The 13930-nt window shown below is 39.0% G+C and overlaps 1 protein-coding gene across 3 annotated transcripts in view; it reads left to right on the plus strand.

Moving 5' to 3' along the window:
• The window catches only part of fbxw8 (F-box and WD repeat domain containing 8), a 159400-nt gene that overhangs the window by 128175 nt on the left and 17295 nt on the right, over window positions 1-13930 (plus strand). For all 3 annotated transcript variants that reach the window (XM_048555923.2, XM_048555925.2, XM_048555924.2), the window contains one exon: window positions 3613-3740. In XM_048555923.2, coding sequence (XP_048411880.1) covers window positions 3613-3740 — 128 coding nt within the window. The remainder of the gene's footprint in view (window positions 1-3612; window positions 3741-13930) is intronic.

Consider the following 13930-nt stretch of genomic DNA (forward strand, 5'->3'; position numbering starts at 1 on the left):
AGGGGGCTGCTACGTGAATCATATTCTGCCTCCATTCCTTGCTGTCAAAAATTAGGTGTATTAGAAATGGGGGCAGGACATCTACATCTAGGTCCAACCAACTATTTTCAAACTTTCAATGAGGCTTCCCAGCTGCGCCAGCATTTCAGGTTAATGATGTTCAATCAGAACTGGAAAAAGCTGTGAATGTGACATATTTTAAGCAATACAGAAGCAGAGAAAGTGATAGACTCTAGAAAGAACAAGAAAGGATGTCTCTGATAGGTTGGAAAGAAAGTAATATGAAATAACAAAAGCAGTGATAGCACAAAGCAAACAGCAATGGTAATGAGAGATAATGGGAACTGCAGATGCTGGAGAATTCCAAGATAATAAAATGTGAGGCTGGATGAACACAGCAGGCCAAGCAGCATCTCAGGAGCACAAAAGCTGACGTTTCGAGCCTAGACCCTTCATCAGAGAAATGGTAATGAGCAAAGTGAAAAAAAAGATAGGCCTATAAGAAGTGAAAGTGGCAAGAGCAAAATTGTTAACAATAGATGATGTCTGCAAAGTGGCATAGAGGTGTGTAGAGTGAGTCAAGAAGCAAGCAAAACATTTACAAACTCTAAATTACATAGATCGGTAATACACAGATGAAGTTATTGATTATATCCACAATTTCTTCACAAGAATTGTGAATTGAAAAAATAACTAGTACAATGGAGAAATCTAGAAGATCATAAAGCATTCTCCATTATGAAAAATAACTGCAGTTGTTAGAATTGCAATACGTAGGTGAATACTAGAATGCCTAATTATAAATGTATTTTCATTCATACCCAAATTCATGAATTCTTGTAACACATTTCAGATTTATCATTTTAGTATTAATAATCTCTCATTTCAAAACTTTTATCCCCAGTTCTAAATTCTTTCTCTATCCTCCCTTTGCTATCTGTGCTAGCTATGTGACTCAGCCAGCACCATAATGCCCATATTGTAGAGCTTTCAGCTGCCATGGAGAATGTCGGGTGGATGGAGTATCAGTCGTGTTCCCAGATACATGTGCCTTGCTACACCTTTTCTAAAAAAATTTCTAAACACCGACCTCTTTGCTCGTATCTCCATTAACTTTCTTGCTGTTCTGGGTCAGTTTCGGGTGCTATATCACATCTTAGGCACTATGTTAGTGACAAAAGAAAAAAACAAAAGAACTGTAGATACTGTAAATCAGGAATATAAACAGATATTGCTGAAAAAGCTCAAAAGGTCTGGCAACATCTGTGAAGAAAAAAATCAGTTAACATTTTGTGTCTGGTGATCCTTCCTCAGAACTGATGGTAGCTGGGAAAACATCAGTGTATAGGCAGAAAGTAGGGAGGGGGATGGGGTAGGGAGTAAACGATAGGATAAAGGATAGAGCCCGAAGAGAGAGAAAAGCAGTTGGATAGACAAAAGAGTTGATAATGATCTGGCTAGGAGGGTGAATAGCTGTTAATGAGGACTGTTAGTGACTAACAGTAGGTTATGTGCAATAACAAATTATGTGATAACAAGGTCTGGTGTGTGGGGTAGGGAGCTAGGTCATGGGAGAGTTTAGTCCTTAAAATTATTGAACCGATGTTAAATCCGGAGGGCTGCAGAGTCCCCAACCAGAAAATGAGGTGTTGTTCTTCCAGTTTGCGTTGAGCTTCGCTGGAACGCTGCAGCAAGCCAGTGACAGTGATGTGGGCGAGTGGATGGTGTGTTAAAGTGGCAGGCACTGGAAGGGTCTTTTTTGTGAGAGGAATGTAGATGTTCTACAAAGTGGCCACCCAGTCTATGCTTCGTTTCCCCAATGTAAGGGAGACCACATTGTGAGCAGCGAATGCAGTAGACTAGATTCTGGGAAGTGCAGGTGAAGTGTTGCCGATGATGACTGTGTAAGTGAAGTTGCTACCAGTGAATAGATCTATAATATTTTTTGAAACAAAAACACATTTTATTACTGTTTAAGTAATTGTGCAGGATCTATTTACATTAGAAGTGTTATTCTTTCAATTCCTCTTTAAATTCCTCTCACTATTTCATTACCAATTTTAGAGTGGCTAATAATTTAACTGTAGAGAGGGATCCACAAGGTACAAGAATTTATACAACAGTCCTTCTCATTGTAATTTCAGTGCCTAGGTAAAAGTTAAAATAGGGATCAGAAATTAATTCTAGCTTGGCAGTCTGTACCGTATCCCAATCAACACACACACAACAAGCAGAATCCACAACAACCCCAAATTTATGTTTTGCAAGACACCAAGGCTGCTGATTGTTACCCTTTGTGACATGTAATAATGTTAATGTTGGGTGAGGTTACAAAATGCTTTCATCCTGAAACACTGGAGGTGAAAGTTTCTGCCCTTAACCATTTAACATTTTACCATCACTTGCTTACAAAATTTTTCGGCACTTATTTAGTCATTAGCAAATGATTTACTATAATTTAAATAGTTGCCTATAAAATGGATCAGTAAATTGTTGAATTGGATCTGTTGAATTGTAATGGAATAATCTAAAAATAATTTAAAAGGTCCATCCTGTGACAGATATCATTTTTTACATGAAGGTTAAGACATTTCTGCATCAAAGAAGAATGAATCCTCACATTAAGTAAACTCACAGAATATTTGCTTCCAGAGTTTCAATATATTAAGTATTGAAGCCTCCATATCAAAATAGCCCAACCCTATGACTATAAAATTTTGCATCTTCTGAACTGACGCATTGATTGCATCTAAAATAAATGGATTGTCTCAGAAATATATTGATTTTAAGTGCATTAATCAGATGCATTTTGACCTTTTTTTGTAAAATATCACAATAATTATGCATAATTTCTTCCCTTTATTCTGCTATCAGCTCCTGATAGTGTTACTCATTGTTCCAAACTAGAATATTGAAAATTGAATTACTCACTTAGCGGTTTCTTGCAGTCAGTCCATTACTGTTTCAAAAGCCATGCTGTGCTCCTGGGAACATTACTTAACTCTTTTTGATGACCTTTTTAAAATTTTGACGAGTTGACCAAGTACAGCAATATTCAATACATTAGGTAACAAAGAAAATAATCAATTAACCAAGTCTGTAATGGATTTGTAGGGCTAAGCCAGTGACCTGTGTAAAATGACATAAATGTCATGATAAAATAAATGCTAAATATAAATTCAAAGAAATGACACTTTAAACTTTTTTAAAGGAATATTTTCTTTCAGATGACTTTACTAAGGATTAGTAATGTACATTATGATTCATCTTTCAAAGCTAATATGAGGTCATTTTCCTTGTCTTATGGAAATTCTGGAAATTTTCAACTCATTCAGTATCAACATAGTACTTGCATTCAATATGTTAATACAATATAGTCATTTACAAATATGAGTTAACATGAAGCTGTACTTCTCACCCTCTTGTGGTTATAAAATGTAATACAAGGTAGTTATTGACTGCACATCTCACTCATGTTACAATAAGTACGAATTTAATATAACATATAGTACTGCATATACATTCATAAAAATAAAGTCAGTTGAATTTAATATTTTTCTTTTGGTTGCTTGATATTTACTTTATCTTGACAGAATTTTTATTATATTCTAGGTCCAAGTTTATTGTCTACAGACTGCTCAGCCATTGGCAACACTGGGAAACTCTGCAGGAGACTTCACCTGCGTGAACCTGAAGGATAGTCCTCCTTTTCTAGCTGTTACTGGAAATAAGGACAGAAGGTATGAGGAAAATGTTTATATAGAACGTGGATTTTCTTTCTTGATATGTCCATACATATGTCCTTATATGTCCAGTTCACCTTTAATACCTCTTGAGTAATTTTGTATCAACATTTTAATGAAATTGCTTGGTCAGGTTTTATCAAACCACATAAATATTATTATCTTAGCATGCATTAAGATCCTCTTGAATATTGCATTATTTTGTTTCTAAAAACACACTATGACCTAGCTAACAATTGGATAATAATTAGAGTTGATACCGGAGATTAAAGAAATGAAGAACTGTCCTTGATTTAGCAACGTTCATAACTCTAGCTTGTTTCCTCCAATGTGAGTTGACAAATGCTACAAGTACCTGCTTAATTTGCAAACCGAAATACTGTTGCACTCACAAATTCTTTACCATGTTGATTCAAGTTTCTGGAAAGGCATTTATTGTACTAATGCTATTCTTGCAGAAACCTTGCCGAAGTAGGAGGAATAAAATTCCAGCGGTCTGGAAGTTGAAATGTCATTCTATTTCAGAGGCAACCAGATAACTTCTTTTAAATCAAAACATTGCCTGAACTCTAGTATGATGGCTCAAGGGTCAAAGTATTGCTGAAAATATTGTTTTTATCATTGTTAGGTTCAGCAATACTTTCTGTGTGTGTTTTCTCCTTTCACCCAAACTTCAATGCTTGCATGAAAAATGTTATATTGCACCGTTTTGCACAAAGGTGATGCCTTTACAGAGGTTAAAACATCGGTAGACTTGATTGCTGAGTGCGGTAAAGTTAACAAATGCCCTTGTGTTCAAAATATAAAGTACATCCCCTTCAACCATAGTGGAGATAAATCAAAGAAATTATTTACCTGGTTAACATCAATGTTATTGTGCAATTTTGACTGCATTGTTATGATCGTTAGTCAGAGAAATTATTGGTGCAGTTAGCATTAAACTCCTCGCACCAGCTTTGCTCACACTGCAGAATTGCATTACATTTCTGAATTCCATTCATTAAAACAGCCTCAGATAGGACAGCTGGCAGGTGCATTATCATCTTAAAAAACATTTTGCATAATTCTTACTGCGATATAACAGGGCAGACTTTCCACTAGCCAGACAGTCATTATGCAAGCATACGTCAGGGATCCAGCGAATCCCCGGAGACATGTCCTGTCTCCAGGACCCATATCCCCCTCAACACTGTTGAGCCCAATCTACATCTGAACTCCTCCCCACTCCCCTCTTCCTCAATCCTATTCCGCTCCCTTACCCCTCCAACACACTTTTCCACACCTACTCTCCCTCCCTAAGTGCCACCCCGCACTAGGCTGGAAGACTACGACTACAATAGTGGGATAATGTCTTTTGTGTCAATTCTCCTATGTGTAATTAATTGTTTACCAACCATGATATGCTTGTTAATTTATCTGGCTCAAGTTGAAATAATAGTTACAAAAAGTCAAATCTTGTCAGGTAATTTCTTGATGACTAAATTTGATTATTTTGGTTTATGAATCCACAAGGTCATCATGAGAAGTCTCTCCTTGTACAGATATTTCTGCTACAATGTGTTTGTTAGTGCAAATTGGCTGTAATGCGATTAATGAATAGTGGACGCTGTTTGGATAATGCAGACTTGCTACTTTACAGTATAACAATTTTCTATAGCCATTTTCTTATAATGCGACTGTCCACAGCAATTTTCCATAGTGAGATGTCGCACAGGAACACAGCTATTGTGTTATAGGAGAACTACCTGTTTTAAGATAACAAAGTGTGGAGCTGGATGAACACAGCAGGGATGAACGGTCTAGGCCCAAAACGTCAGCTTTTGTGCTCCTGAGATGCTGCTTGGCCTGCTGTGTTCATCCAGCTTCACACTTTGTTATCTTGGATTCTCCAGCATCGACAGTTCCCATTATACCTGTTTTAAGACATGTGTTGGAGCACTTTACTAGACAGAAAATAATCATCAAATGCAAGCAGAAGCACAGAAGAGATAACAAAAAGATCGAGAAAAAAGAACAGAATATTTTTAGGAAGCTTTTGAAAGTAGGAGGAGAAGTAGCAAGATGGAGAGATTGGGAGTAGTTCACGTGGCAGGGCATTAATGCCTAACACCATTGGTAATGGCAGGAGAAGAATTGTGAAAGCAGTAGCCAAGGTGATCAGAAATGGTGAGAACTGCCGATTGTTGGAGTCTGAAATAACAAGGTATGGAGCTGGAGGAACACAGCAGGCCAGAGCATCAGAGGAGCTGGAAAACTGACGTTTCGGGTCGGGACCCATTTCTGAAGATGGATTTTTTTCTTATCTGCCACTTGAACATCAGCAGGCTCTGATTATAGAAGTCATTGTCTTGTATTGACTGTCTTGTTTCTGAATTCAAAATAAATTTTCACTTCACTACTTTGATCAATCTTATGGTCATCTCATTTCATATCTCTCCCTATGTAGCTCATTGTTGTGCTTTGTTTTCGACTGACCTTTTGAAAATCATTGCAAATTCTAATACGTTCAGCCTGTTATATAAATATGTTGTTGTATAAGAGTACTGCTTTTTCCTGCAGTTGCAGAAGAGGATGGGCAAAGAGTGCCTCCATTATAGCTATCTAAATAAATTGACTGCAGCATAAGAACATAAAAAATTGGAGTAGGAGTTGGTCACTAGGCCTTTTAAATTTGCCCCACCATTCAGTAATGTCATGGCTGATCTACCCCAGGCCTCAAATCTTTTGAGCCAGCTCTTCATAGCTGTCAACTTGCTGGTATTTCAAAAATCTACCTGCCTCCTCATCAAGTACTTTCAGTGATCTAGCTTCCACAATTCTCTGGGATGGGGATTTCCAGGCATTTACCATGTTTTGGGAGAAGAAACTCCTTCGCTTTTCACTTTTCAGTGAATTTTCTCTTATTATGCAGCTTACTCTGTTTGTGGAAACATCTTCACGATGTCTTTATTGTCAGCGCCCCTCTGATTCTTTCTTAGGTTTCAATAAGATCACTCCTCAATCTTCCAATTCTGGAGCATGGGAGGCTGATGGGTGATCTTATGGTGGTTTATAAATTCATGAGGGGCATGGATTAGGTGAATAGCCTAGCTCTTTTCTCTAGGGTAGGGGAGTCTACGACTGGAGGGCAAAGGTTTAAGATGAAAGGTTTAAGATAAAAGCGACGTGAGGGACAACATTTTCATGCAGGGGATAGCGCATGTACGGAACAAGGTGCCAGAGGTGGTGGAGGAGGCGGGTACAATTACAATGTTTAAAAGGCATCTGGGTGGGTATAAGAATAGGAAGTGTTTAGAGGGATATGGGCCAAATGCAGACAAGTGGGACTAGATCAGTTTAAGATCACTGGTCAGCGTGGATGAGTTGGACTGAAGAGTCTATTTCTGTCCAGTATAACTCAGTGACTTTATAAGAAATGCCTAACCTGTTTAGCTCTTCTTATTGAGTGAGCTTCTTCATCCCAACCTAACAAATCTCTTTTAAAATGCTCCAATGCTAGTATAGTGTTCTCCTTATTTTGTTACCATTAGGTTACACTCCGCCCACTCCTGCAAGTCATTGAGTCTGTAGGACGAGTGATAATTGGAACTGCAGATGCTGGAGAATCCAAGATAATAAAGTGTGAGGCTGGATGCTGCTCGGCCTGCCGTGTTCATCCAGCCTCACACTTTATTATCTTAGAGTCTGTAGGACTGATCCTTGTGACACTCAGCTAGTTACATCTTTCTAACCTGAAAAAGACCCAGTATCCCAACTGTCTCTCTTGTGTGTTAGTCAATCTTCTGTCCATGCTAATACATATACCCTCAATGCCATCACGTGCAATAACCTTTTATTTGGCACCTTATTGATTGTCTTCTGGAAATCCAAATACACTACAGCAACTGATTCACGTCCATCTATTCTACTTGTTATATCATCATAGAACTCTAACTCTGATTTGTCTTTCACAATACTGTTTGACTCTGTTTGATTGCATTAATTACTTCTTACTTGTACACTTTAGTTGGCCAGAGACATCTTACACATAATCATCCTTCTAATATGTTAAATTTTTTTGCACTTTAAGCAAGCATCTTTTTCTTTGCATTAAGCTCCATATAACCATGCAACTATTGGACCTAGCTAGGTATATTGGACCTAGCTAGGTTGTGAGATCTGAAGTATTAATTTAACTTTAATTATGAGACTTAAGTCAATTACAATTAGAAACTAGATTGGGATTATACAATTATTAATCGGTCTTTCAATTCTGTTTAATGCATAACCATTCAGGGTACAACTATGTCTTCTCAAATTTTACAAAACTTACTGTTTCTCACAATAAATACAATGGAGCAGTGCTTAATAAAGGTAATTAAATCAGTCTGCCTACTCTGGGGCTTGTGATTTCTGACTGTCTGGACATTTGTCTCTGGCTGTGATCTGTTGAGTGAAGCCTGCTACTTTCTTTTTCTTGTGGTGTGTATGGCTGTTGAAAGTTACTGCTCATTGTTCTTTGCTGGTCATTATCTGTGTGCATTGTTAGTGACATCCCTTTGCCCTGACTGGCTTGCCAACATATGAATAGCACATAATCAGTGGCTTGTGGTGTGTGAACAGTTTTAATTGGTTTATTAAGAACAATGTATTACTAATGTATGAACATCATACAAACCTTTGAATTAGGAGTAGATGTAGGCCACTTTGTGCTTCTGGCCCGTACTGTCATTCCAAGAATTCTTAGATTCTGGAAAAGTCCCAGAGGAATAGAAATTGCCAATGTAACACCTTTATTAAAAAATGAAAGAGAAAAAAACATAACTATTGGATAGTTAGTTTAATGTTTGTTATTTGGAAATTGCAGAGCATTTAGAAATACATAATGTGATCATGCAGAGTCCACATGCCTTAATGAAGGAGAATAGGTGTCTGACAAATTTACTAGAGTTCTCTGGGGAAGTGGCAAGCAGGATGGATGAAGAGGAAGCTATGGACATTATATATTTGGATTTTCAGAAGGTGCTTGACTACTTTTGACTACTTAATAAGAATAATATGGTATTATAAGTAGTGTGTTATCATTGATAGAAGAAACAAAAAGAAAAACAAAACATCCCTTTCTGGTAACATTCAGCCAGCAGCCTGAGCCTTGGACTCATTGCTGTAGCTCACAGGTTGTTAGCCTCCCATTGCCTCAAGCAAGTTGGGACTTCTTGGCTGGGGAGCCTGATTGGTCAAGAAGCCCATCTGTCAACAGTAAGTGCTTGACTGGCATTCAGTCCAGTGGTCTTACATGTAGGGATTCAGGTGGCGAGAGGAGTGTCTTTCACCAAAAAAACAAATTGTTTACATAGAATGAGATAAATTATACGAACGAATAGAAACTTGACATTAGCAAAATTTTTATGTCAGATGCAAAATGATGGTGTCATGCCCTGTCATTTGCCACAAGTGAAAAATATAAATGATGTCTATAAGTTAAAATTAGGCTAATCTGCTGCATGTCGTTGAGCATATTTTGGTAGGAAAACCCAGATTACTTTACTTTAAAAGAAGTACTTGATTACATTTTTGTTCAAATCTTGAAATTTGAAATCTTGACGAAAGTCTTTTACCCCTAGAACTGACTTATTCTCTAAGTAAATTGATAGCATTTGGTGATTGCAGTTGATATTCTCATGAGAACTGCTTAAAAAAATTATTTGGCAAGAGACTCACTTTAATTTTAAAGACTAAAAACTGTAACATATAAAAACCAACATGCCTGTGTTATGAGAGCGAGGGAGCATGTGTATACAGAGGGCAAAAGTAGCCCTCTTGTGAAAAAAGCTCCAACAAGCAGATTTCAGATTCCATTTAGTTGATTAAAGGCACCAAAATGGTCCTGGTTTCAGGTGCTTTAGAGATTTCCTCAGACAGTCCCTTTGGCTAAGCTGCTCAAAATGATAATCCATAAACAGTGGGGAAACAGTAATAGAAGCACAAATATTGTAGAATTGTGGCACAAAGCCAAAGTCTAATGGATTTTTCTTTGCTTCTGAGGAGCAGACTTTTAGCTCTAAATTGTGGGTGCAGTTGGCAGCCCAGACCCACAGTATGTATCAGATTGTCGGGTATAGTTTGCTTGCCAACGAAAGAATGCTTATGCCTGAGGAGCAGCTTGCCGAATAATTAACTAATTGTCAAATTACTTTATGAACTTTAGATTGATTAATTCTGGAGCACTTTGCCTGACAAATTCTTACAAATGAATGATAAAAGCTTGTATTTGTCTTTGTATTTAAATTGATACAGCTTCTGCATTAGCAGATGTGAGCGCCTGTAAAAGCACTAGCCCTGTGATGAAGGCTTGTTGTCCTTTTCCCTTGATGAGTTTCCTGTAGGGAATGAGATTTGATTTTGTAAGTAGTCTGGAAAAAAATGGTTTAGAATGTAAGGATTGTCATCATGTTGCAGACCAAAGACTGATGCTAGAAGGGAATTGGAATGCAGTGATGGATTGGGAATGCAGTAATTCCTGAATGCTGTTATAAGGGAGTGTTTTCACAAAAATAGTGACTGGATTTTTTTTATATCCACCAGGTAAATGATGTCATAACTCCTGCAGTACATAGCTTTTCTTTGGAAATGCAATTGTAATTATTCATTGGAAAATAGATATTGTTGCTGGGATAAAATGAATTAACCTAATCTATTCTTCATCTCCAAATACTATCCTCAGTTGTTTGAGGGTCCCCAAACCACAGCTAAATGCGACACTTTTACTATGGGGTAGAGCAAAAGCAGGCTCACAATCTGTCTCGGCCAGAATGGGAATCAGATCCTGTCTATGACTGTATGGTATCTTTCAGAACTACATGCTAGCCATCTAGCCAACTTGGCTAACAGGCCCCTCTCTAAATGACTATAAATCAAAAATGTATAATGATTCACAGCATCCTATGTAATGCCTTTGGTTTGTGCTTTGTTGGTGGTCTCAATACTAAATCTAGTGCAATGTCATTCTCACGCATTGCTGAAGTCATATTGTCGTTGAATTGTGTGGTTTCATAATCCTAGCCACTGGTCGGGTCTGGGGCAATGGTTGCGCCACTGTAGTAGTTAGTGCGTGCAGGGAGAACAAAACTATGATTTAAAACACGGTAATGGTAACAGATGTAATCAAGTTCTTTTTGAACAGAACTACCTTGATTTACAAAGTTTTGCCTGAAACAGTCTGAGACTGGGCACTGTCCTGCCAACCATTTTACTTTGAACCTAAATGATCCTCTGTCCCAGTGCTTTCCCAAACTTCTTACCTGATTTCTCTTCAACGCTAAACAGTCATCTGCATTTTGGTCCCATCTTTTTTGCATTCAGTGAAGTCATTGTGGGTGTGAGCACACTTTTTGTTCCATGTCATTCAAGTGATTCATAACAAATTGGTAGCATTTGGTTGACACAAATGCATTAAGAACCTCTTTTGGCAAGATAGCTTTGAAATAAAATTGACCTACAAATCTGCCCTCACTAGCCTCCCTCTCCTCAGTCTTTCATCTTGATCGCCTGACCTTCCCTCTGGCCTTTTCTAACCCTCCCACTTCCCATATCCCACCTTGGTCTTGAGTTTCCTCCATCCTTTCCCAACTTTTAACTTTCCCAACATTGACTGGGATTCACCCAGTGTTAGGGACCAAGATGGAGCAGAATTTGTAAGGAGATCCAGGAGGGTTTTCTAGAGCAGTATGTATGTAGTCCAACTCAAGAAGGGACCATACTGGACCTGGTGTTGGGGAATGAACCCGGCCAGGTGGTTGAAATTACAGTAGGGGTCTACTTTGGAAATAGTGACCACAGTTCCGTAAGTTTTACAATACTCAAGGACAAAGATGAGAGTGGTCCTAAAGGAAGAGTTCTAAACTGGGGGAAGGCCAACTATATCAAAATTCGGCAGGATCTGGGGAATGTAGTTTGGGAGAAACTGTTTGAAGGTAAATCCACATTTGATATGTGGGAGGCTTTTAAGGAGAGGTTGATTAGTATGCAGGAGAGACATGTTCCTGTGAAAATGAGGAGTAGAAATGGCAAGATTAGGGAAGCATGGATGACAGGTGAAATTGTGAGACTAGCTAAGAGGAAAAAGGAAGCATACATAAGGTCTAGGCAACTGAAGACAGATGAAGCTTTGGAAGAATATCGGGGATGTAGGGCGAATCTGAAACAAGGAATTAAGAGGGCTAAGAAGGGACATGAGATGTTGTTAGCAAACATAGTTAAGGAAAATCCCAAAGCCTTTTATTCATATATAAAGAGCAAGAGGGTAACCAGAGAAAGGATTGGCCCACTTAAGGATGAAGAAGGAAAGTTATGCGTTGAGTCAGAGAAAATGGATAACATTCTTAACAAGTACTTTGCATTGGTATTCACCAAGGAGAGGGAATGACAGATGTTGAGGTTAGGGATAGATGTTTGCTTACTCTAGGTCAAGTTGGCTTAAGGAGGGAGGAAGTGTTGGGTATCCTAAAAGGCATTAAGGTGGACAAGTCCCCAGGTCCAGATGGGATCTAGCCCAGGTTTTGAGGGAAGTCAGAGAGGAAGTAGCCGGGGCCTTAACAGATATCTTTGCAGCATCCTTAAACACGGGTGATGTTGTCCCCTTGTTTAAGAAGGGTAGCAAGGATAATGCAGGTAATTATCAACCGGTGAGCTTGACGTCAGTGGTAGGGAAGCTGCTGGTAAAGATACTGAGGGATAGGATCTATTCCCATTTGGAAGAAAATGAGCTTATGAGTGATAGGCAACATGGTTTTGTGCAGATAAGGGCATGTCTTACCAACTTAATAGAATTCTTTGAGGACGTGACAAAGTTGATTGAGGAAAAGGCTGTAGATGTCATATACATGGACTTCAGTAAGGCATTTGATAAGGTTTCCCATGGAGGGCTGATGGAGAAAGTGAAGTCACATGGGGTCCAGGGTGTGCAAGCTAGATGGATAAAAAACTGGCTAGGCAACAGGAGACAGAGAGTAGTAGGAGAAGGGAGTTTCTCAAATTGGAGACCTGTGACCAGTGGTGTTACACAGGGATCTGTGCTGGGACCACTATTGTTTGTGATATATGTAAATGATTTGGAGGAAGGTGTAAGTGGTCTGATCAGCAAGTTTGCAGATGATACAAAGATTAGTGGAGTAGCAGATAGTGAAGGGGACTGTCAGAGATTACAGCGGAATATAGATAGATTGGAGAGTTGGGCAGATAAATGGCAGATGGAGTTCAATCCGGGCAAATGCGAGGTGATACATTTTGGAAGATCTATTTCAAGAGCGAACTATACAGTAAATCGAAAAGTCCTGGGGAAAATTGATATTCAGAGAGATCTCAGTGTTCAGGTCCATTGTTCCCTGAAGGTGGCCATGCAGGTCAATAGGGTAGTCAAGAAGGCATTCGGCATGCTTTCCTTCATCGCACGGGGTATTGAGTACATGAGTTGGCAGGTCGCGTTACAGTTGTATAAGACTTTGGTTTGGCCACATTTAAGAGTACTGCGTACAGTTCTGGTCGCCGCATTACCAATGTGATGCTTTGGAGAGGGTGCAGAGGACGTTCACCAGGATGTTGCCTGGTATGGAGGGTGCTAACTATGAAGAAAGGTTGAGTAGATTAGGATTATTTTCAATCGAAAGACGGAGATTGAGGGGGACCTGATTGAGGTCTACAAAATCATGAGGGGTATAGACAAGGTGGATAGCAAGAAGCTTTTTCCCCAGAGTGGGGGACTCAATTACGAGGGTTCATGAGTTCAGAGTGAGAGACGGAAAGTTTAGGGGAGATATGCATGGGAAGTTCTTTACGCAGAGGGTGGTGGGTGCCTGGAACACGTTGCCAGTGGAGGTGGTAGACGTAGACACGATAGTGTCTTTTAAGACATATCTGGACAGGTACATGGATGGTCAGGGAGCAAAGGGATACAAACCCTTAGAAAATAGATGATAGGCTTAGACAGAGGACCTCGATCAGCGCAGGCTTGGAGGGCCAAAGGGCCTGTTCCTATGCTGTAATTTTCTTTGTTCTTTGTTCTTTGTTCTTTAACCCCATTTGGCTTGAAACAATGTTGACATGTTAGTTTTCTCCAAGTGCCAAAAGATTTGAAATAGCCATTTTGGTCATCTAATTGAAACACATTATGGTACAGATAAAAGAATTGGAGGAAGGGGGTGAAAAATGTT

The sequence above is a fragment of the Stegostoma tigrinum genome, chromosome 26 (assembly GCF_030684315.1).
Source record: "Stegostoma tigrinum isolate sSteTig4 chromosome 26, sSteTig4.hap1, whole genome shotgun sequence".
Lineage (NCBI taxonomy): Eukaryota > Metazoa > Chordata > Chondrichthyes > Orectolobiformes > Stegostomatidae > Stegostoma > Stegostoma tigrinum.